The following is a 23,836-nucleotide window of genomic DNA, read 5'->3' on the forward strand; positions in this document are numbered from 1 at the left end:
CCAAGGCAGTATTCTTTTCCCCACATAATGCTGCTATTGTGTAGCCACAGATGATAGCCATAAGCCAGAACCAGCTGATTTGATTATGAGAGAGGCCTGAGAGAGAGAAAAATGCAAATCCATCACCACTGCTGGAAAATCCACTACAGCATTCCCTAATGATGGTAGTCAGTTGTTTTTCAATAAATGCACTGAGCCTTGGGTTTTCCTAAGGGAATGTGGCCTACCCCAAAAGCAACTTAAGCAAAAGAGGGTTACTTTTTGTAGTTATATAATGGCTCTCCCAGCGAGTAAGACCCCGATTTGGCGGCAATGTGAGTAAAGCCGATTAAACTCACTGCCAGTTTCCAAGCTTACCTCAAGTCTGGTATCAATAAATGTGCCTCAACAACCCAGGCATCACCTATAGGTTTGGTCTTTGCTAGTATCAACTTGTCAGTCATTCTTCCCTAGATCATTCAGGGGAGGTAAATAATCTGACAAATGGGAATTATACAACGAGAGCCTATGATTAACAAACTGCCTTTCCCCAGTGGAAACTCTCAGGACAGTTCAGAATCAATTTTTAGGATGGCAAAGGTATTTATTCCCCTCCTCTTCTACCATATCCCTCCCTGGAAAAATCACACTGTCTGTGGATGATTATCCAATTCTAATTTGATTCAATTCCAATTAAAGCACTGGACATTTTCAGAATGACTGGATTTTAGAAAACTGAAGCTCTAAAACTATTTGTAAAATGTGTTGCTAGTTTTTCAGGTAATGGTTGCGAGTTCCTGGCTGTGCAGCTGATATTGAGGTCGACATAATGTACATGCCCTACTTTGAAAAGTTTGTGCATACATATCTCTGGAGAGAATGCTACAGTTAAAATGACTGGCAATTACAGAGGAATAGACTAGGGGAAAAGAAAATTAAAGAATCAAAGAAAAGAAAAGAAAAAAAGAGAAAAGGAAAATACTTTGAAGGCAATTTTTCCATAGGAAAAAAATATTTTATTTTTTAAGAACAAATTCAGTTTGAAACAGACGTGGAATGTGATTTTTCACGGATTTCATTTTCTGGGAGGTGGGGGTGGGGGAGGACTAACTGTGATGTGGAACTAAAGCAGATTTAAAAACCTATGACAGGCTATTAAAAAAAAACAAAGAAAGAAAAAAATATTTATAACTCAAGCATAATACTGTGTTACTTACAAATTGGACAACAAAATTTTAAATAAATATTCATGGTACACAATTACGGCACAAATATGCAGCAATTTGGCAACCTTTTATACCATTTTTTTTCCTCATTACAGTGCAAAGGGGAAAGACACTGCCTTTAAACAAGCTGTAGCTAAATACATTGCAAAATTCAAATTTTATACAAAACATCTTGCTTAGACTTTATAAAAAACCAACATTGCTCTATGTACACAATCTGGTTAAGAAAAGCCATCTCTGTCTTGTTTTCATGTGTATTTTATTAAAAAGGTGAATAAGGCTACTGTAACACCCCGAATCCATATACAGTATATCTGAACCTATTTACAGCATCTTCACTTAAACATGATGGTGCAAATTCCAAAGTCAGGTGACTAGGGATGATAATACAAGCAAGGCATTTACAGTAACTTTCCAAAGCTGAACCAACTTCAAATAAAGGAACAGTTGGTAGATTGTCATATTCTGCACCAGACACAAAACAGACACACAGTACACATTTTCAATTGGTTGCAGGTAACTCTTCATCAATTCATCTGATTTTTCACAGTTTAGTACATGACCAAAATGTAGCCAACTGATGATACATAAATTTGATTTCATTAAAATCAGACTCACTATTCCCAGGTTCCCCCTTCTCTTCCCTCTCCCCACCCTGAAAATAAAATTTTAATGGCTTACAAGAAAATCTTGTATGGATTCACATAAAGAAGAAAAGGGTTGGGGTGATGGAAAGAATTACATATGTACTGTGGTTAGTCACCATGGTAACATTCCACAGAACTATGATATAGATATATATAATATATATTGCAGATATATATTATACATATATGTACACACACGCCACACACCCATTCTCTCACACAAACACGCATTTTGGACCAACATCATTTTTCAGGTTCAGGAAATAGAGAGAATTATCATTTCTGTGACAGTTCATTTTTGCAGGTACTCACTGGAGGTTTGAGAACCTTAAAATGCTGTTGCTACATTTTTTTCTTCCAATTCAGAAAGCAAAGTGTTACCATAGTAACAGGACCATGTTAAAGATGTCTATTTTGCATAGCACATAAAAAGTAGGTTTCATGTTTATTTTTTTTCCTTTTTTTTCCTTCAGAAGGGAGGGCAGGGAGAAGGAGGGGAGGGGAAGCCAAAGCTAAACTTTTAACTGGAACCCCCTCAATGTGACCTGCTGGATTCTAGCGAACACTTCAGCCATAAGGCAAGGGAAAACACAACACAGAAAATAAATGCCGGAACATCTTGTCATTGTTAAAAATATGATGTAGCAACATCGATTTCCTGGTATTTTGGGGCTTGTATTTCCTAGTCTACTGTTACGTGAGATGCCTTCAGAGGACTTTTGTTATTTTTGTATTTGCTCTCATTATTGTTATTTTTGGAATGAAGTTGTTTTTCCCAGAAGTACCTATCCAATTTTTAAAAAATTCTTCTTCTTTTCCTTCTACTTCTTCTTCTTTTTGTTCTAAAGCACTAAGAGGTCAGACTATTTAATTGCCACAAATGAATTTCACATCTTCTGGTGTGCACTCTGTGCAATCTTAAAATATATATTAGTAATAATCTTTCATTTTATATCCCTTGTGTTCTATACACCTATTATAAATAAGTCATATCTTCCTCCTCCCCCTCGACATCATAATTTATTTCAGTCTTGTGGATTCTTAAGAGGTTCGCCATATGCGCTTACTTGGAAACAGCACCGAGTGAACTGCTGTCTCAGTCACAGTACCTACACTGCACCATGCAGCAGGGACAGCACCGCCATAAACCAAAGTATCATAAGGCTCAATCTGGGTCTCGGGGCAGGGGATGGGGGAGGGGAGGGGGAGAGATCTGACCTACCTTTTATATATGAGAATTCTTTAATAATGTCAATGACGATGGAATTACAGCCCGTTTGACCTTTGGCTTTTGAACTTCTAGGTCAGATTTGGCTCTCTGCTAGTCTCCTAAATGCTTTCCCTGTGTTTCATAAAATGTGATAAGTATAGCAGCTGAGTCTGCTTTAAAAAAACAAAATAAAACAAAAAACAAAAAAAAAAACCCATCCCAAAGCAGACTAAGACTTTCCTACAGCTTCCTAGCTGTATCTCTTATTGCCAGTACCACAACAGTCCTGCCCTAATATATCATCAGAGGCCTACTATTGTCTTTCCCTCCGAGCTTATTCATTTACTCACAATACCCCCCTTTGTTCTACCGAACCAAAAGGTACTATTTTTTCTCTCTGAACATTGCTATTGGATAACAGTGAATTCCTTCAAATGCAGCCCTAATCCACTGCGTGTGGTGTTGTGTCTCCTACTTGCCTCTTACAACTTAGCAAACCAAAGTGCTGTGCTACCTAGAAATGGTTTTTGTTTTGTTGTTTCCAGCTTCGCGTTTCAGAGGCAGCAGCGTCGAACTGCACTTGCAGTCAGCCCTTTCCCCCGCCCCAACCCCATCCACGAACTCCTAGTCTGAATCGGCGGATGGCCTAACTTCTGGCTGGAAGGCTCCTCATTAGCAAACACAATTTCTAGAAAATGTATTACCCATTCAGCTCTAGCTGCTGTAGCAAATGGAGGGAGCCAAGAACTCCCAACGACATTAATGTTCCATTAGCGATGCCGGATGTGCAGGGAAAGGAAATCTCGTGTGAAGAAGCATGGCCTGCAGGACCCTGGATAGAACAGAAGTGGATGTAACAGTGATGGACTAAAAAGCAGGAGAACTTTTAAGAGTCTTACTTAGCCACAGAGGTCTTTGTGACATATCCGGGAGGCGCTGAGAGAGAGAGAGAGAGAGAGCCCCGCCAAGTAGGGAGCCTGCGTTCTCGAGCTCGAGATCCCAGGGCACCTTCCCAGTGCGCCTAGACCGATTATTGTCCACAAATCACGCCTTCTTCCCTTGGCTTTTTGTACATGCCCGAATGCCCGCAGCATCACATGGCTTGGAGGATGATGTGTGTAACAAGAGTACAGCAATCAGAATGGGTTCTTCTATATAAAGTCTTCCAGCTTCTAGTGAATAGATTTATTCACCAAGACAGAAATTCTACAGACTAGGTAAGCTGTCCAGCTCAAGAAGGCTCTCTGCGAAGGGGCTTGGTGCCTTTCCCCCCACCCCCACTGTGCTCTAGTCAATCCTAATGCACAATGTGTCATTAAAAACCCTCAACTGAAAGCATCTGACCGGGAAATTTCCTCTGGGAAATCAAAGGGTACCACCAGAGAGTTCTTTCAGACCTTGTAGTAAATGTTTGCTGGACTCTGTGGAGGCATTTCTTGGACTATGTACACTGGATGCCCATAATCTCCGCTGACTTTTTCATAGTGAGGGCAGAAAACACTGTCTGCAGTCCTTAAGGGGATGATAATGTCACTGGGCTCAGAGCCGTTGTTGTTGCCACTTCGCTTGGGGGTGGCTAGTGTACTGAGGGACAGTGTTGTCGTGTGCTGGGGTGAATGCTTCCTGTGTCTTCTCCGGTACTTTAGTAAAAGAACCACTAAGGTGATGATGATGACAATGAAGATGATGCATCCTGAAGCAATCCCTGCAAATAAGGCCACTTCGGAACCAAGGATATTGTTCCCCGAATGTCCAGCACTGTTGCCGTCTGTGCTAGAACCTGGAGAGAATCAGAGAGGGGGAGAAAAGCAGAATTGATCACTGTTCTGGATGCTGACAGGCTATTTCTGCAGCCCTTATATAAAAAAAAAAAAAAGTGAAAACTAAGCAGGCCCGAAGAATTAACTGGCAGCTAGACTTTGACAAACCAATTACCCTGTTCGACAGCTGAATGCAAACAGCAGAAGTCAGCAATCAATAGGAAACAAGACTTTGTGTCTCTGGGTCTTACTTTTATGCTGCTCTCAAACCACATTGTTTTCTTTTCATACATCATCATCCATCAGCAGAAAGGGCTGCCAGTGACAGCCAGCCCTTGATTCATGCCTCATCTTTTAACCGATGCTAGCTAGCCCGAGGCAGCAACAGGGGGAGGAAGAAAAAGGAAAAAACGGCCAACGCGCAGTTCGGGTTTTAGCGTTCCCATTGTAGCGCCCTGACGCTTTCCTTTGAGGGGGGTGGTTTCAGGGGAATCGGCGAAGTAGCCGGCTTCTCCGGAAATGCCCCGCCTACTGGCGGAACAGCCTTGGAATGCGAACGGAATGATGAGAACCAGGAAAACGTTAGACTCCGTAACCCATTTTTATTTTTTGATTTGCACTTAAAATACAGTTGGAAGGCAGGAGAAACTCTCACGCTGAACAGACTGCCAACCCAAATGTTAAGAGCTAAAAAAATTGCCTGGCATCATTATATTATCCATTTATCAGTTTGTCACAAGAATTTGACACATCTTGTCATAGAAAGTTAGAAATAACAACTTCCCTCCTTGACGCTTGATAAGAGATAGAATATTGCTGCAGATGCTAAATTCACATGACTACCCACTAGGCACAGAGATCCCAGAGCACAAATTTGCTGACGTCTGCTCAACAAGTGCTATATAAAAAATGCATTAGCATGGCAACAAATATATAGCTATTGCTAGAAGATTGTTGAGAAAATGAAGTCAGATGACAATCAGGTTCGCCTGGCAGTATTCTAAGTCTCTCTTTGTCAGGGATCTGTTTGATTTTTATATAAATTTAAAATGCAAAATATTTTTAAGTGCTCTGTGCAAAAAAAAAAAGTCTAAGCCTAGAAAGTAATCTTTTAAAATCCAACTATCTGGAATGTACAAAAGGATCAATTAGGCTTTTTGTGGAGTAGATATAATTAGATGAGAGATTAGAGCATTAATTATATATACATTAATGTAAGCTTCAGACTGATGTGGAAAACCAGCTTGATAATGCATTAGGCAGGAGAAAAGAAAGACTGAAAATTACTCTGGTCTGCCAGCTAGTGTGGTAAACGAACCTTACAGCAACTAAATAAACCTATTTTGAAATGTGTATAGCCTGAACTTTCTCAGGAAAAGGATCTTATTCTTAATAGATGCAATTAATTCCAAATCTATCTGGGTGGAGCAAGATGGTAGAGGAGAGAATAAATATTTGCTTGTTTCACTGCCTGGCAAACCTCTAAAGGGAAGGAGTAACAAAAATATTGTTATTTGGTTCTATTCCTGAAAGATTACCTTCAGCTAATTACAGATGACAATGTCCTCAATAAAACAAGCAGCCAAAAAGAAAACTCCCTCATCGCAGGGTGGTGGGGTGGGGTGGCAGGGACCCGGCCAATTGGTCATTACACTACAAAGTAGTAGCCCAGAACAAAATCATGCTTATCTACCTGGATTTGGTTTTACAAATGGACTTGTTGTTGAACTTCTCCCATTTGTGCCAGCTTCCAGTTCTGGACGTCTTGTTGGGTCATTATTCCTGGTTGACCCAGAAGAACTGGCATCTATATGAAAAACAAATGATTAATTACGGCTTAGACATCTAATGATATTAAGCTTTATGAGCTGGATATAGATCTCATGAGGCATGAATAGCTCTGAACAGAAGATTCTTTATGCAAAGTACTGTGAGATACAAGAATGTAATTTTCCTTTTAAAGCAAAATGGTTATACTAGTGATTTCAGAGGTTTAGATTGTGAGGCCATCTGTGGAAACTATAGGGATTCTTGCATTTGGCAAGCAAAGCTTTGCAGATGACATTTCAATTTAACTGAGCAAGCTGATTGACTACTATACCAACTTCTAATTAGAAGAATAATTCTTTCTGCACGATAGGTTATCTATATGTGAAAAGACACAATGAACAAAAACCTCTTCTGTAGTCAGAATTCAGGAACGAGCAAACTGTAGAAACATTAGTTTTCATATTGTATCATGTAATTTTGAACCATGGAGATATTTTGCTTTTGAAGAAGGAAAAAGAAAATACTGAAATGCTGGCTTCCTGGCTAGCCTTTCCTTTTAGAGAGATCTCCAGTAAAAGAATCTTATTACATTGACTTGAGGAAATCTGTCAGTAGTTCATAGTACAGTAAAATAGGCTTTGCTTTCAAAACTCAGGGGAAGAATGAGTGAGCTAGACTCTGTTGGCACACACTGGTCCACCCTATTAAAAGAAGCCTGAACTCTAAGTGTGGGGACTGAAATACATCAAAGGGATTTCATGAAGCAGCAGATGGTCTTTACCTTGTCCAACTTTCATGAGGATCTTCATGGCTTTTGTCTGGCACACCCCTCCCTCCTGGTTATCCAGGCCCTCCAAAGACCCATTTGATGTAGCTGATTAAAAATAAAATGAACAAAAAAAATAAAGAAAGAAAAATCAGGAAATCAATAAGCCAAGTTTACATGAACATGAAATGTCTGAAAACAATTTTAAAAAATAAGAATTCGCTCATTGTCACTCAAGTTTTCTAAAAGGGTTTGTTCCCCAAAAGGCATGAAATGCTCAAAGTCAAAAAGCAAAAGAAAACAAAAGAAAACCAAAAAAATCACAGAAAATAAAAATAAAAATGAACAAATTGGCAGGTTGTATATTTTACATAAACAGTGGAGTATGAATGTTAGTAGGCTTCATATTTACTTAAGCACTTTCTTCTTCCTTCACAAGTGACTGTCTCAGTATTATTATTCTAGATAAAAGGGATAGTGCCTTCCAAAAAAAGCCAACCAATCAACTATTTCAGGGATAAACTCAAAAGAGCAAGGTACTTAATACAGTAATTTTTTAAAGTGACAATCACACACACCACCTGCTTCCTTCAGTATAGATTTCCTGTTGAAAGAACAATTAGCTTGATTCTCCTCCCAGCACCAGGGAATATAACTTCTCTAGGCGAACTACAGAGGAGGGATCCTTTTTGTCCCTCCCCTCAAACTCTCTCCCTTTCCTCTTCTCTGGCTTCTGTACTGTGTCTCAGAGGAGAATTATTCTCCTGCAAGCACTGTTACCGGTCTGATGTCATTCTTTAAACTTAGAATCTACTTTAAAAATAGAAGAGGGGGTTTCCTGCTAGGATGCTTTCAGAGAGTCACAGCCCAGGCTATATCCTTCACCATAACTGTTGGATCTTGGGAAACATCTCAGTGGCTGGTTCGCACCCCCAACCCTACTCTTTTCCGTCTAGGACACCGGAACGAATATAAGGTGATTTCTTTTCAGACATAACAAGCTTCATATTCATCAAGATGGTGCACGGGAGTTGAGAGTTCTATTCAAAGCCCATGGCTTGGGTAGGTAGGTAGGTAGGTAGGTGGGTGCAGGCTTCCTCATTGGACTCCAGCCTGCTGCCTTGATAACTGTTTGCAGACATTTCACAAACAGACCCCTGGGAGGAGTAATGCCTGCGTACGTGCAGTCAGAGATGGAAAGGAGTGAATGTGGATACTGTGACAAAACCAGTTGAAATAGTCTCTTTACTCTCTTCAATTTTTCTGTTGCTAAATGCTTGTAGATTTTAAATCCTGATGAACTCTGAAGGTAAGTAGTAAGAAGACTGCTAGGCTGCTAGGAACAGGCTACATTTAAACGACTGGATTAGTTAAATCAATCCCAGCCTCAGAGGACTAGATGCAGCCAGAAGTAGGAGGTTCAGAAGGAAAACGTTTCTTTTTTTCTAACTGCAGAGGGCAAGGAATGGAGTGTTTCATATGACAGTGGATTTTTTAGAAATGAAATTTTTTTCTTTGAAAAGCAAGAGAACTCTCCATAGAAAAGGGTCTATACAGCATGCTTGTGCAGGTTATAGAAAGTCGGGGTTTTCCTGGCATAACACTCTCCAATGGGGATACAAGAGTATGTTCTCCAATTGCCCTGTCAGAGAATTAAATTCTACCAGATCCATCCCATACGTGCACCTAGTCCCGAAACACTGAAAACTGATACTTTGTGCACTAGGACACAACATATTTACTACCCTATTTCTTGAATTCTCAGGATTCAGTCTGTTTCTGCCTAAGAAAGTAAACAGGTGTTTCCCTGTATTCATTTTGTTCTTTGCTTTTCCTAAAGGAGGCCCTCTGCCCTCCCAATTCAATAAACTCCAGTGACTTCCTATTACCTCTGGGTTCAAATATAAACTCTTCTATCTGGCATATTACGTTCTTCACAACTTCACTTATTTTACCCTTCTACGTCATTCCCTTCCACACACAGTACTATTCAGTCATACTTGTTATTCCTCAATACAATACTAAGTAACTTCTCTCCCAACTTTGGTGCTATCTGGCCTCATTATTGAAAATTATTCTGTCCTTACTTCCACCTCTTGGAATCCCTGGTTTCTTTCAAGACAGCTCAGGTGATACATCGACATGAAGCCTTTCCCTAAAACCCACAGGAGCTAATGTCCTCCTTCCTGAAACTTCTTGTATGCATTTTGTATGTATTCTGCATAAATGCTTATATTTTTTTCCTTGTTAGAATGTAAGCTCCCTGGGGGTAAGGACAGTTTCACTTTTGTCTTTGAAACCTCAGAGCTTAGCATGTTGCCTGGCACATTGTAAGTATTTAAAAAATACCTAGCGATCAATTGATTGATGTTTATAATCCATCCCCAGTTGTTACCTTTCTGCTATAGTCTTTCTCCTGTTGAATTCATACAACAGGCTCTTGAGAAATTAACTTCAATTCTAAACTTAAAATAACTTAATTGTAACAATATGCAAAGCATGGAACATACATGCAAAGCTCACATAAGATCACAGATGTAAAACTAGAAAAGATCTGAGATTGTGGAGTCCAACAAGTGAAGAAACTGAGACCTAGAGAAATTAAGATCAAGCTGATGACAAAACAAATAGCAGAGCTGGAATTTTAACTGAGTTCACTTAATCCCCCCAAAAGAAATATTCTTATTCCTATACCAAATACACTCTCTCACATTTTGACAGCTCTTCTACTAATATTGCTGATTGCATTATTTTCATGAGGTACTTGGATTCACCATGGATTCTGAAGAAATAAGTAAATTATTTGCCAAAACAGCTTTTAACAGTAATTCCAGTACCCAACAGTTTATGTGAATTTAAGTAATAAACTGAATTTTAAGAGCTTGTATGAATCCAAATATATGTTTTCTTCATTAGAGTCTTTGGTTTTCCCCTTTTTATTCCCTTCATCAAAATCACTAATTTCAGATCTTTCCTATTTCTAGTCTACCAAATAGTCCATCCATGAAAAAAAAAAACCAACAACTAGGAAAACCAGACCTTTCTCTAAGAAGACTCTCAAGATCTCTGGATGGAGATTTAATAAGTTTCTAGCTACATGCTTCCGTTCTTTACTCACAGCTCTTTTCCCTTTTCAAGAAGAGGAATCTACAACTAAGAATGAAGTAAATTACGACAAGTGCTTAGAGGATGACCTCGCTTATCTATGTACATTCCTCAGTGCTTTAAGACAAGATATATCTTATATTCATTGGATTGACTCTTCATTTTTTTTTTGCCCCAGCTTACACTTCTACTTTTGGTAAATGACTAGGCTTTCAGTATGACTTATTCTCTGTTTTAGAGCCAAATATGCACACCATACCAAGTCCTTCAAAATGAAAGGGCTAAAAAAAAAATCAGTGCTCACAGTATTTTATGATAAAATGGGATCTGAAGCATGCTATTATAATACCCCCCCCAAATAATGGAAAGGATGTTTGCTTTAAAAAAAAAAACCCTGAAAGTTGGAAAAGAAAGAGAAATTCTGGATGTAAATAAATCATGCTGGTACCAAAAGTACTTTTTATAACTATTTTGCCAAAATAGAAGAATAAGGAAGGATTCAATGATAAATTGAAATATATTTTTCAAAAAGTTGAAAAGACATTTAGATGATGGGTTTTAAATCTTTTGTGTGTATGTCATGATTCACTTTTGAAATCCTGGTGTATGAATTCCTTAGAATAATATTTTTTTAATTCACAAAATAAAATACAGTTTACAAATGATACCAATTATATTGAAATCAAAGTTATCAAAATATTGTTTCAAATAGGTTCATAGGCTGCTACTTAAAAATACCTAATCTAGGCAGTCATTCCTAATTATATATGATCTGTAACTGCTTTAGGTTGCCAATATTTGAGTCATTTTAAAATTTCTTGTCTCTCAACTAACATTTCTGTTATGTTGGGAATACTTGGATTTAGCCTAACATGTAATCAGAGCAAACTCTCTCATCCACAAAATTAAAACAAAAAACAAAAAAATCCTAGTACCAATCAGAAGCTCAAGAAGATAAGATGGTGAGGAAGGCTGACCTAGATGAGCAGTATTACTGTGTGAAACTGACCAAAATTACAATGAGATTGGTGTATGTCTGAAACCACTCAGTGTTGTTTTTTTCTTTTTTACTGCTACTAAGAAAAAATTTAGAGGCATTGATATTGGGAGAATGAATCTGCAATAGAATCCACTCTTCCTGCCCTCCAAAGGTTCTTCTGAAGGCACAGGATATTGCTTAGAGCCGGGGAATGACGGCACAGTCTGAGAAATGACTTTCAGAAAAGGACTAGGCTCTGCTCCTCCCTTTAATTAAACTGATAATTAGCCAAGGTTACTTGAGGAAATTATTCCCAAAAATGTCATTAAGACTGTCAGAATATCACCTGATGTATTTGGCTTTGGGGCTGTCTGGGTGGGGGCAGCTTAAACCCACTGCTCTAGGCTTCCCAGTGATGAAGGACTTACACTTTATAAGGGAGGAATCATCTGGGATGTCAAAGAAAACACTGTTTCAAGATGTTAATACCTGTTGAAAGCTCAGTGTACAAAAGTCAAACATAATACCAAGTGCAAAATATTCCTGAATGTTTTCAGCTGGTTTTATATTTGATCCTAGCGTAATATGTTACAACTACTTTGATCCAATCATCCCTCTCCTCAATCTATTATATGTTCATATGGGGAAGAGGAGGGGGTAACCTTAATCCTGTAACCCTCCTAGACTGGCTTTGACTATAGCAAAGATTTTTTCTTCACCTTGTGGCTTTGTTTTTTTTTTTGTCATTCTTGGTAGGTATACTTGGTAGGTCCATGACAGTTTCAGCTGAAGGCTATAAAATTATGAAATTAATTTTCTGCATTTAAAAGAAGAAATTAATATTCTGAGTCCTGTCTTCTTCATAGCAAAAACCAACAACAACAACAACAAAAAAAAAACATAAAGCACCACAGTGTGAATTGGGAGGGGGAAAAAAAGAGGCATTACCCAGTGCTTAGGAATAAAGCTTAGTAATAAAATTTAGGAGCACATGATCTAATGCTTTTAATATTTGTTTTATTTTTCTAATATTCTCATAAGAAAGCAAAAATACATTTATTCATTAATCCTCAATTAAATAGTGGCACCAGAAACAACAAGTATTTCTATATTATCTTCCTCATCATTACCTAATGAAGCTACAAACATAAGCTTGCTAAATGGATGAAACTGAATTTACTCAATTAAACAGAGAAAAAAAAGTCTGATGTTGTTATAGCTGAGCTTTTGGTGAGTGGCAAATCTTTATAGGCTCCAAGAGAAAAAAAAAGAAAAAAAGTAGATACAAGATGGAAAGTTGTCATAAACATTTTCCCATCAGGCAGATTTAGAACATAACAACACTCCAGATATCTCAAATATAAGGGCAACATTTCTGGGTTCAACCCTCTCCCCCTAATCTGCCATGGTTCATTTTGCAGTAAGTAAAGATCATTATTCAATCAAAGGTATTGTTTAAAGTCCATATTGTCTAAAAAGTCCCCAAATGCTTCTGAAAACCTCACTGACCAGAATTTGAGTTTTCACTGGTCTCTTCTCTTATATTTAAGTTGCTGCCCTTGCTAACTCTTTGTGTACTGCCCTGGCTATCAGTACATAAAAAGGCAACCCAAGCAAAGTAGAATAAGCAGACAAGAGTATTTCTGGCTATGATTTTTATACAGTCCCCATGGAGAGGAAGTAATATTACATTTTAATATGTCTTCATTTGATTGTTATTACTCTGCTTCCCAGGAGGCTAAGCTGCTGCATGGATCTTGGCTGTTTCCAGCCCATCACGTTGGTAACATTGCTCTAATCAGATGGAGAATTAAGCTGCTGGATTTGTGCCTATATATGGCTTTCCATTCACAAAGAGATTAGAAATGATGGCAAGAATGCAAAATCAAGGCTTCTTTACTCTAAAAACTAAAAGAAAAATCCCTACTACCTTCATTACAAAATACATGTGTGTGTGTGTGTGTGTGTTTAAGCTAGAAAAACATGAAAATTCAAGCCTGGCTTATACACACTACCACTATCTCTTATGTAAAAGTTATCTTTAAGTACAGATGGGCAGAAGGAGAGAACTGAAGAGTTTGGTATCCTAAATTCAATAAAAGAATTCCTCAAAATAGAAAAAGTCAATTAAAGAGAGAGGGGGAACCTGAGTAACACTTAAAACATGTTCTACAGAAGTAAAAGCTTGGACTTTGTGAAAATCAACACATTATCTGCAGTATAATAATTCAAAATCCCATTTGATTTAGGTAATAAATGACAATCCCAATCTCATTTAATTTAAAAGCAAATTCATGACTGAGGATTGCTTGGACTTGTGATTTCTTTAGTACAGGGCAGGATCTTAAGTGAAATGTTTTCTATCAAGGCAGATCAGTACCTCCTCTGTCACATGAAGTCTTAGAAAGTTGTCTAAAACAGAGAGGCTAAGGTTAAGTGACTTGCTCTGAACCCTACAATTTGGCCAACTTCACTTTCAGTAGAGGTTGCCTTTTTGTGAACAAATTACTTCAGATAACAACAATAAAGCAAAACTTCTAAGGATAATATCTTCTATGCATGCTCTTCTCTTCCACCATGTTATCATGTACAATCCATGGCGCCTGTAGTTTCTTGGGTCCATCCCACCCAAGAAATGGGGGTTTACAAGATGGATTTCTGATATGAGGGAAAGAAAAAGGAATAAGCACTCAGTTAGTGCCTTCTGAGTACAAGACACTGTGCTAAGTGCTTTTTACAAACACCTCATTTGATCATATCAGAAGACTTTTATTTAGAAAATGGAAAAATTAACAAAATACATTCTAAAGGCAAAGTTATTATTAAAATTCACATGAAATATGAACTAGATTTAGATTGTGCTTTTCCTTTTACAAATCTTTGAATTTCAAAAGAAACAAAAATGGAATGAGTTATGTCAGCCAAAGAATACATAGGTGGCTAGATGTTACTTAATGTGAAAGCTTTGTGTAATAAAACCAAGATACATGTATCTTGTACTGTCATCAAATGTTGACATATTCAAAATTATACTTCAAGAGATTAGGACCAGAAAAAGAATGAATTTCCAGGCCCCATACTGAAGTGATTTGACATCTGAGACAGCATTGCTAACGTTGAAGGTATCCTTTTAAGAGAGACACAGTGAGCCTACAGAGCCAGCCTCATAATGAAGCTAGACCTGTGTTCAAGTTCAGTCTCTAACACATGCTGACTATGAATGCCAGGTTATGGATCCAGGTTACTTCTCCCTTGGAGATTCTCTGAGATTTGGTGAGGTGCTGTCAATTTGCCCTAACAGAGGGAATGTCCTCACCTGGGAGTTCCCTATGGGAGTTCTCTTCCTAGCAGATCCTTTTTAGGCAGCTAAGAAGAAAGGATTAAACATAGTCCTGACAATATTCAACCAAAGACAAGTGTTCTCTTGCTTGGCAACCAGTTAAGGAATCCTAAGGAAAGTATGGGGCAGAGAAACAGATGCAACAGCAGCAAAGTAGCTTCCTCTCTCCTTACTTTTCTTTGCTCAGACATTCTCTGTGAGCTTTTAGAAAATGCTCTGGGTGAAGACCACAGCTCAGCATGATTTCCTAGAGGGCTGCCAAACTAGTCTGCCACTAAAAGAGTCATCAGCATCCTTTCAAAACGCTACTTAGGAACTTCATCCCTTGGAAGCAAATTTCACCTTCTTTTTGAAGCAAACCCTTTGTGGATGCATCTATGTAATTTCCCTTTGCAATAGTAAAGAATCCATGGCTGGAAAAACAAACCTGTCCATGAAAAAATGAGTAATCCAGCATTTCTTTGCCACTCCCTAATGTGTGTGTGTTTTTTAAATCTCTCACTCATGTTTTTATTGGCTTTTCTTGGCTAAAACGAGTAGGTTATTTTCACTTGTAAAACATGTACCATGTCTGTGATTTTTCTATCTATGAAAATCTCATATGAGATCCAAACACCAAATGATTCTTGAAGGAATGATTTTAAAAATGTGAGCTTGCCATTTTGGACTAAAATTTCAAAAATGTTAAAAGTTATGTTTTTTAGAGGTAAAAGTAAATCATATGAATAGAATTAATTTAGACAGCACAATGAGATCTTCATGATGAAGAAACACAATCAATTACTTTTGTCCCTACAACTAGGCAAAACTTTTTGGAAACTGAGTTTATAGAGTTATGCTTTTGCACTGAAAGGACCTTCAGAGTCTTATTTTGAAGATGGGGACTTATGTAAAGGCATATAGATGGTAAGCATTAAAGCCAAGATTTGAGCCCAGGTCCCCTAACTTCTCTGTTGTCTATTATATCAAATTGCTCCTCAAATTAAAAAAAAAATTACAATTTAATCTTTTTGACCACAAATTCGACCACAAATTTGCCACAAATACCAAAAGGCTCCTACAAATATATTAATTCTGAAATAAAAGATAATATGAAATTTCTACTTTTTCTTCTAGTTTGCAATATGCATTATGAATAATAATCTATTCTACAGAGAGATTGGAAAGAGGAAAGAGGGAAATTTAGAGGTTTACATTTTTTTTAAAAAGTTTAACTTAGAAGTTTACTTGAAGCTTGTTGCTCCAGTCATTCTCAGATGAGAGAAAAGTAAGAAAGGCAGAATTGAGTCAAGGAGTCAACACAATGTCCATCTCAAAACGTGGTCAATATCAAATGAAGAAGTAATGATTAACAATTAAGAAACAGCGAATACAGAAAATTCCGAAAACAACAAATTGCACCTCAACTTACTCAGACTGTCACAATCTTTTAAAACCACACAGAATACTTATAGCTTAGAGCACTTAATTTAATCAACTTGACATACCAGAGGCCATCATTAACTTTGTTTAAAAGACAAGCCTTGACTGTCACTTCCTAGGCCCTCCAGCAAAACAATAGAGAGTGACAAAGCCAGAATTACCTTCCCAAGCTCCCTCTAATACATCTACTTTCTCAAGAAGATCAAATAGTCCTGGCCATCATAAATTGTCTGCCTTTCTCCAACTACAAGTGTGCTAAACTGCATGAAATTGAATGATGGTGTAGTTGACTTTATTTTCTTCTCCTATCAAATATGCCTTTGCTTTTCCCACCCAAAAACAAAAACCAAAAAACAGCCAGCTCTCTAGCTAGATCTCTCATTGTATTCCCTGTGTTATTGAATTCTAAAAAACCAAATTTTATCGGGTTGGAGAATCCTTTAATAACCCCAAATTCTACTGCTAAAAAACTTCTAAAGACTCAATGCTAGTGGAATATCTCATTACAATTAGTTCTGAAATGATTTTATAAAAGAGCTGTTCATCAGAATGCTTTAAGACATCCTATCTTATTGCCACAGGGATTTGAACATGGTAAATTTACTGAGAGCCTGAAAGTCAATAGAATAAAGGGATTATGCCACTATGCATGTGAGAGGTAAATTTTATTATTGACAAAAAAGCCATTAATTAAGATGAGCTGGAATTTCTTTAAGAAAATAACTAAATGATCAGTTTCAACTGAAGTCAGTAAACAATTTGCACAGTTGGCCTTCTAGGGACAGTGAGAAGAGCTTCATTATGCACAAACAAATATAAATAGAGAAAAATACTTCCCCATTGCCATGATGAGGTCTGCTTAACAAAACTAATGGAATTGGTTAACATCCAAGTTACTGTTATTTTCTCTGCTGCCAGTTTTTGAAGGGAAAAAAAAAGAAAGGAATGACTGATACATAAGAAATTATCTGAGAAGACATTCTTTGTAACCTACCTCCCCCCCTCCCCAAACCCAAAGTTCTTTTCTGACTGCATCTGTTGTTTAAAAATATTTTGGCTTTCATATAATGATGGCAGTGTCTGGTTAAGAAAGGGTTATAGTAAAAACTTCATAATGATAGAAAAAGCCCAACAACCAACAAACTCACGAACCTCTTGCTCATTCTTCTGTCACTAATTGCATGCAATGATATTAATGACCCAGTAATTGCTAGACGAGTGGCACTGAAGTGGAAAACATCATTTTGAGGCAGAGTTCATCTCTAGGTGGTAGGACATCACCACTGACTGAGTTAATTTCTACTGACAGTTTAGAATATAACACTAGAGATGAGAAAATGTGCCCCTCTGATGGTATAATAGTTGAGATGGACATGACGTTATTTGCTTTGACCATCTAGAGACCAGCAGTAACCCCAATAAAGTGCTACTGTCTGAGTTTGCCCTATAGATGAACCTCATTCCTTTCAGGGGAGATGCTCTATACTATAACAATCTACAGCAATTTTCCACATGTTTGCTTCAATAAAAGAATACCTTCATCTCCTGATTTTACATCAGGCACAACAAAACTGGGCTTCATTGCAAACACAAAAAGCTATTTACAATCACATAACTATCCTTCAGTAACACATAGTTTGGCACCTCTGTAATTTGATCAATTATGATACTACCGGGGGATTTGCCAAAAAACAGTAGCACTTTTACTTGGCTAAGCCAGTCAGAAGTTTAGTGCATATGTGAGTACGCCTGTGCATTGGATAGAAATAGTGTTGGTGTGCTCATTGTAGTATACGGCATCTTTCACTGGAAGGTTTCACAACCCCTTGTCATGGCCCAGGTCTCCTGGATAAATGGAGGTGCAGCTGGTAAAGTCACACAGCTGAGCTCCCCAAACTGGTTACTAATATAACTAGGAGAATCCAGATGTAACAAATTGCTGCCAAAACCACAATGGCAGTGTACTTTCTTAGGTTGTTCTCCTTTATTTAAAAGTAATAATTTAATTAGTTTACTTTTCATGGGGTTAAGATCTTCAGTTGGTTATCTAATGATGTCAGGGACTACAAGCCCAACATAATATAACAATGGAACTCATTATATTCTCTCTCTCTCTCTCTCTCTCTCTCTCTCTCTCTCTCTCTCTCTCTCTCTCTCTCTCTCTCTCTCTCTCTCTCTCTCTCTCTCTCTTCCTCTCTCTCTCTGTCTCTCCCTCTCTGTCTCTGTCTCTGTCTCTCTTCCCCCCTCTCTTTCTCTCTCCTCTCCTTCTTCACATAAAATTATGCACACATATATACCTATACATGAATATATATGTATATGTATCCCTAAATCTGTGAGTCTATGTTTTAAGCTGTTTTCTCCATTCCTGATGTATTGCAAAAAAGGGTAATGTAGTAGACATGAGTGTTAGAGTTATGAGATTTGGGTTCAGATCCCACTCCATTTATTTTTTAAAACTGATTATTAGCAATTCTCTTAGCTTCAAATTCCTCATTTATAAAATAAAGATAATGATATCTGTGCTATCTCCACAGTAGTACTGTAGTAAGGACAACGCTCCGAACAACTAAAAAGGCTAGATAAGTGTAAGTTGTCATTATTGCTAGATTGGAATAAATATATGCCATTTTCTGACATGAAGATCTGCTTGAAAGAATGACTGTGTTTGTGTGGAAATGTGTGTGTGAACACACTGTAAATGTTCAATTATAGGTGATACTTGGCTTTGGGGAGAACACATAGCTTCAATCTAACCAATGAAGAGTTTAGGCAACAAACTAAAGAGGAATGTTTTTGTCAACTTCCTTAATTCAACTCCTTTTAATTCTTATAGCATTGCCAACTTTACTATAAGAAACTTGGCTTCAGAACTTGGATTTAGGGAACAAATATGTGTGGCTTCTTGAAATTATGTAAATATGCCTCCACATAGTAATGGATAATTCAAATATCTTTCTACAGGTTTATAGGATATTCTTTTAAAAAAACAAAAACCCTTACCTTCCATATTAGAATCAATACTATGCATTGGTTCCAAGGCAGAAGAATGATAAGGACTATGCAATGGGGGTTAAGTGACTTGTCCAGGATTACAAAGCTGGGAAGTATCTGAGACCAGATGTGAACCTCTTAGATCTACACCTGGCTCTCAACTCACTGAGCCATCTAACTGCTCAAGATTAGTAATTTTTAAAGCATTTTATTTTGCTTTAAATTCTGATCTTGATGATGAATATTTAAAGGCTAAGAAGAGAATTTGTTTCCTTTTTTTGTGTTTATACTGTATCTCTGGTATTGTTAAATCATTTATAAAGCTAAGTGAACTAAAAAAAGGCTATAAATAAATAGTGGCTTGGATATTAAATTGTATCTTATGAAATATTAAAAGCAGTTTCATTTTGAGCAATTCCTAAATAATTTTTTCCTACTAAGTAATCATTCTTCATTTTCTATCTGCTTTCACATCCATTTTACATATAATATTTTTAGGTTCTCTTTGTTCACCATCCCTTCATCCTTTTAACAATCAAATGATCTTGTTCTTTCATTTGCTGCCTCTGGGAATAGAGGAGTAGTAGTTAGAGATTACCTGAGATACTACCTCTGTCTGGTTTTAAAGGAGATAAACCATTAGGATACCTACGTAATGCCTATGAATGTGAACAAATACTACCAATCTATATTTTTAGCCTTATTCTCTTCCAGACTGTGTAGTCACAGACAGAAATCCCAGTGGTCCCTAATTCCATTAAGCCTCCAGACCACAGACTCTGTTTAGCCACTTGAAGTTATGCAAGCATTAGGATTTTTCCTCTCTAATAACGTAACTTTTATGAGCTTTATTTAGGCTCAGTTCACTAAGAACTAAGAAGTTTTGCTGGCACATACTCTTTTGAGAACCTTCACCCAAGTCAGAAAGTGACCTTCAAACAATCACTTTACATTAAGAACTGATCAACATAGTTTATCTAGTATTCTGACAGAGGGGGAAATCTGGGCAGTAATATACTTCCTGGCCAGTCACGTTGACAAGACAACTTTTAAACACTTTTTAAAAAATCTACAGGAGATATTTCCAACTACCTTAGACGGCTGCTAAAATTTCAGTGTAAAGATAGAGTTTTCTTTTCACAAGGGGATGTGCAGAAACTTCTGGCACTGTTGTTAGGTGGAAATATGAGGTGGGAAAGAGGATGATTACACGTATCTGCAGATTACTCCCTGTCTGTCTCTTGTAGGTATTAAAAAGGATCTGCTAACATGCTTGGGCAATACCAAGTACCAGAAGATTCGAGTGAGTGTTTCTTAGTAACAGGAAACAGAGGAGAAAAGTACTTTATAATAACCAGAGATGATGAGTAAGAGAGGCTTTTTAATTAGATCATATAGTATTGAAACTTATAAACTCCTTCATGTTTTATTTTATAGATAGTTTTCAAATGAGAAATTACAGGTTTACCAATCCACCTTTCCCTAGCCCTCTAGTTTCTGCAAAAGGACAGTCATGCCTTTGATTCTGCAGACTATATTGCATTGCCTATATCACAAAGCTGTTGAAATGACAGATTCCTATAGGCAAGCAGGCAGAGGATAGGGGTCATTTACAAAAGGGATAGATTTTTAGTATAAAATTAGAAAAGTTAATAGTAACATCTGTCAGTTACATCACATTTTAAGATTTGTAAAGGACTTTACCTGTATTATCTCATTTGACTAAGATGCACTATGACCCTCTCAGGTGGGAGTTATTATATCCATTTTTCAGATGAAAAAATGCAAAGCTGAGAGAAACTAAATGACTTGTCTAGGGTCACACAGCTAGTAATGTCTCAGAAGCAAAATCTGAACTCAGATCTTCCTACCTCCCAGTCTAGTGCTCTATACACTGTACCACAGAATTGTCTGTTAAAAAGATCTTCAATCCACAAAAGATCCAAGAGATCACAACAACAAAATATATATTTCAATTATTGTAAGTAAAATATAACTACCAAAAAAACTTACTATTTCCTTATGTAGCTATTTAGCTGCCTCTTCTAATTAAATTTGACTATTTGAAGTGGAGGAATATTTTATCACAAAATATATGCAGTGTTGGATTTCAGGAGTTGTTTGGGATGGTTTTTGGACAAAGTATATAACCATTTTACTCATAAATATGACTATGCTTCTAAAAACCATACATAAAAGAAAATTTGAAAAGGTAAATTATTAAAGCCAGAATACTCAGGAAAGAGGTTATCAGGGTATTTTAGCACAAAATTAAATTCATGCATACTTAACAAGGAGATAGGAATGTCAAGTGCTTTCCTTTTTTGATCTTAATACTTTAAACAGTATTCATGGAATAATTTTCATTCATTTTGCCATTCTGAATAGAAAAAAAAAATAAACTCCTAAGCTTCCTCTGAATCCTACCAATTTTATAAGCTGTTGTGAAATACCACTTTAGGGGAACTAAACCAATAAAGGCCTTCGAAATGTCTAATTCACTTAGGCAGTAGTGTTTCTTAAAGAATGTCTTACTAGGGTCTGGAATGTGGCAGTGTAGCTCTGGAAAATACCACACCCATGTCTGAATTTATTGGGCACATCTCAGCATATACTTTATTTTTAAAAAGTTTTTAATCAAACATAATCTTTGGAGTATGGCTTTTTGTACTATTGGATCAGAACTTGGTTTCTAACAAGATAGTGCCAACTATCTAAAGCCTACATAAAGCTAAACCAAGATCCATTCCCTGAATAGTGATTTCTTTGTCCATTTAATACTTTATCACGGTATTATTCATTGGCTTTAAAAAAATTAAAAACTAATAAAGTGGCTTCTCCTTTTAATGAACCCTCTGACTCATATAATGCTGGTCACACAATGAAAACCTCTGTGTAATCTTCTCATAGGTTCTTGTCCTAGTCATTTCAGAAGACTGGATGGCCAATCCACAAAACCATGAAAGGGTGGGTGTCCAGGATTGCCAAAGTACCAAATGCTGATTCATTCAGCTCTGGCTTACCTCCTTAAAACACAAAATTTAAACCAAGCACGCAAAGTGTTCAGACAGAACTCTGTGACATAGTTAGAAATGAAAACACTAAATTTTCCTAGAAATACTTTGCCAATTTTAATTTGAGAGCTCACTAAATCAATAAGGCTTGGCTCGCCTGTAAGAGATAGGCTACCTATATTAAATCCAAAAGAAAAACTATTACATAGTTACGTAAAATTATTACTGTTGTTTTCGATCTTAGGAGTATCTTATATTTAAGAGTAGGGGATCCTTATAGGGCCAAAGAGTAATAAAGCACTTTTTCAAATTCCCTCCATTTTATGTGTATAATTTAAGGCCAGGTTGATTATTTACATAAGTTGTTTGAAAAAATGGGCATAAAATATTTTTTAAACCCCACATATTCCATTTTGCTGGAGTCAAAGCAAATGTTTTTTAAAATGTAAGCTATGATAATAAGGCTCCACATAATTTCTACAAGGCTCTTCCTAAGGCAATTTGATAGAAAACTTGTAGGTCTAAAAGCATAATTTCAACTAATAAACATGATTTCCTTTTATCCCTCAAAAAACGATTAACTATATTTTAAGTCTTGTTAACACTTTAGATCAAAGGTCTTAATTATTATATGGGCCAGAAGAAGTTTTTATAATTTCACTGGGGGGAAAAATCTCATGTTTGATTTATATTTCTCATTTGGGAGTTATTGTATACTAATTAAATCAACTGATACTTTGGATTACCTGCAAACCATGCTAATCATATTCTTTTTCAAACTGGTTTCTTTTCCTTCCTCTACTATAAAGAAAGTGTATTCTTTTCATTCTTATAGCATTTAAAAGCTGGTTATTACCAAGAATCCTACAGAATTAAGTACATACAGTATTTCCCTTTTCATAATGCTGAGAATATTATGAATGAGCAAAAGATCCCTGGTTTTAAGTCTACCTACTTTTAAAATGCAGAGTATTTGCTCTCTAAGCATCATAAAAAGAGTACTATTAGAATACCATTTTGTAAGTGTCCTGATACTAGAAATGTTCATTTTAAAACTTTAAATCTCCTTATTATCTATGGAAAAGAATGATTTCTCATCTTTAAGTTCTCCTTCTATTGCCTTGGAAGCATATGAAAAAGCAAGAGAATCAGCATTTAGGTTTAGACTAAGGCTTTTAGTTGTTTTCCATCTTGTAGCCCCATTTCTATGAATTTCTATGAACTGAAGAGAAATTTTCTCCAGTATCATAAAACAAGACTCAACAAATTAATTCATGGTATCTAGAAATCTTGTGTTGCCCAAGTCCTTTCAACAATGTACATAGGTACAGATTTCAATATTAAAATTCAGTCATAAAACATCCTGAAATAAGATATTCAAAGGACATATGAACTCAGTTCTTTCTGGAAATAGAAGAAAGGGTATATCAATAACAGGCAATGGACATTCTTAACATCCGGCAACTGAACCTCTTGGGACTCTGGGCGCTAGAAGAACATATTGGAGAGACACGTCTCCAAACATATCAGGGCTCCACTGAGACCAGTTACAAACCACATCTCATTGTGTGTGGACCCCCTGCTACAACCTCTTTCCACCCGGGGCCCCCACCAAAACCACATA

The 23,836-nt window shown here is 36.9% G+C and overlaps 1 protein-coding gene across 1 annotated transcript in view; it reads right to left on the bottom strand.

Annotated features, from left to right (window-relative positions):
* Nucleotides 1-972: 972 nt before the first annotated feature.
* Nucleotides 973-23,836, bottom strand: part of EFNB2 (ephrin B2) — a 54,801-nt gene continuing 31,937 nt past the window's right edge. The window contains exons 3-5 of the mRNA XM_001365454.4: nt 7,374-7,466; nt 6,516-6,629; nt 973-4,842 (exon numbers count right to left, since the gene is read on the bottom strand). Coding sequence (XP_001365491.1) covers nt 4,454-4,842; nt 6,516-6,629; nt 7,374-7,466 — 596 coding nt within the window. The 3' untranslated portion in view covers nt 973-4,453. The remainder of the gene's footprint in view (nt 4,843-6,515; nt 6,630-7,373; nt 7,467-23,836) is intronic.

This window comes from Monodelphis domestica, chromosome 8, assembly GCF_027887165.1.
Source record: "Monodelphis domestica isolate mMonDom1 chromosome 8, mMonDom1.pri, whole genome shotgun sequence".
In the NCBI taxonomy this organism is placed as follows: domain Eukaryota; kingdom Metazoa; phylum Chordata; class Mammalia; order Didelphimorphia; family Didelphidae; genus Monodelphis; species Monodelphis domestica.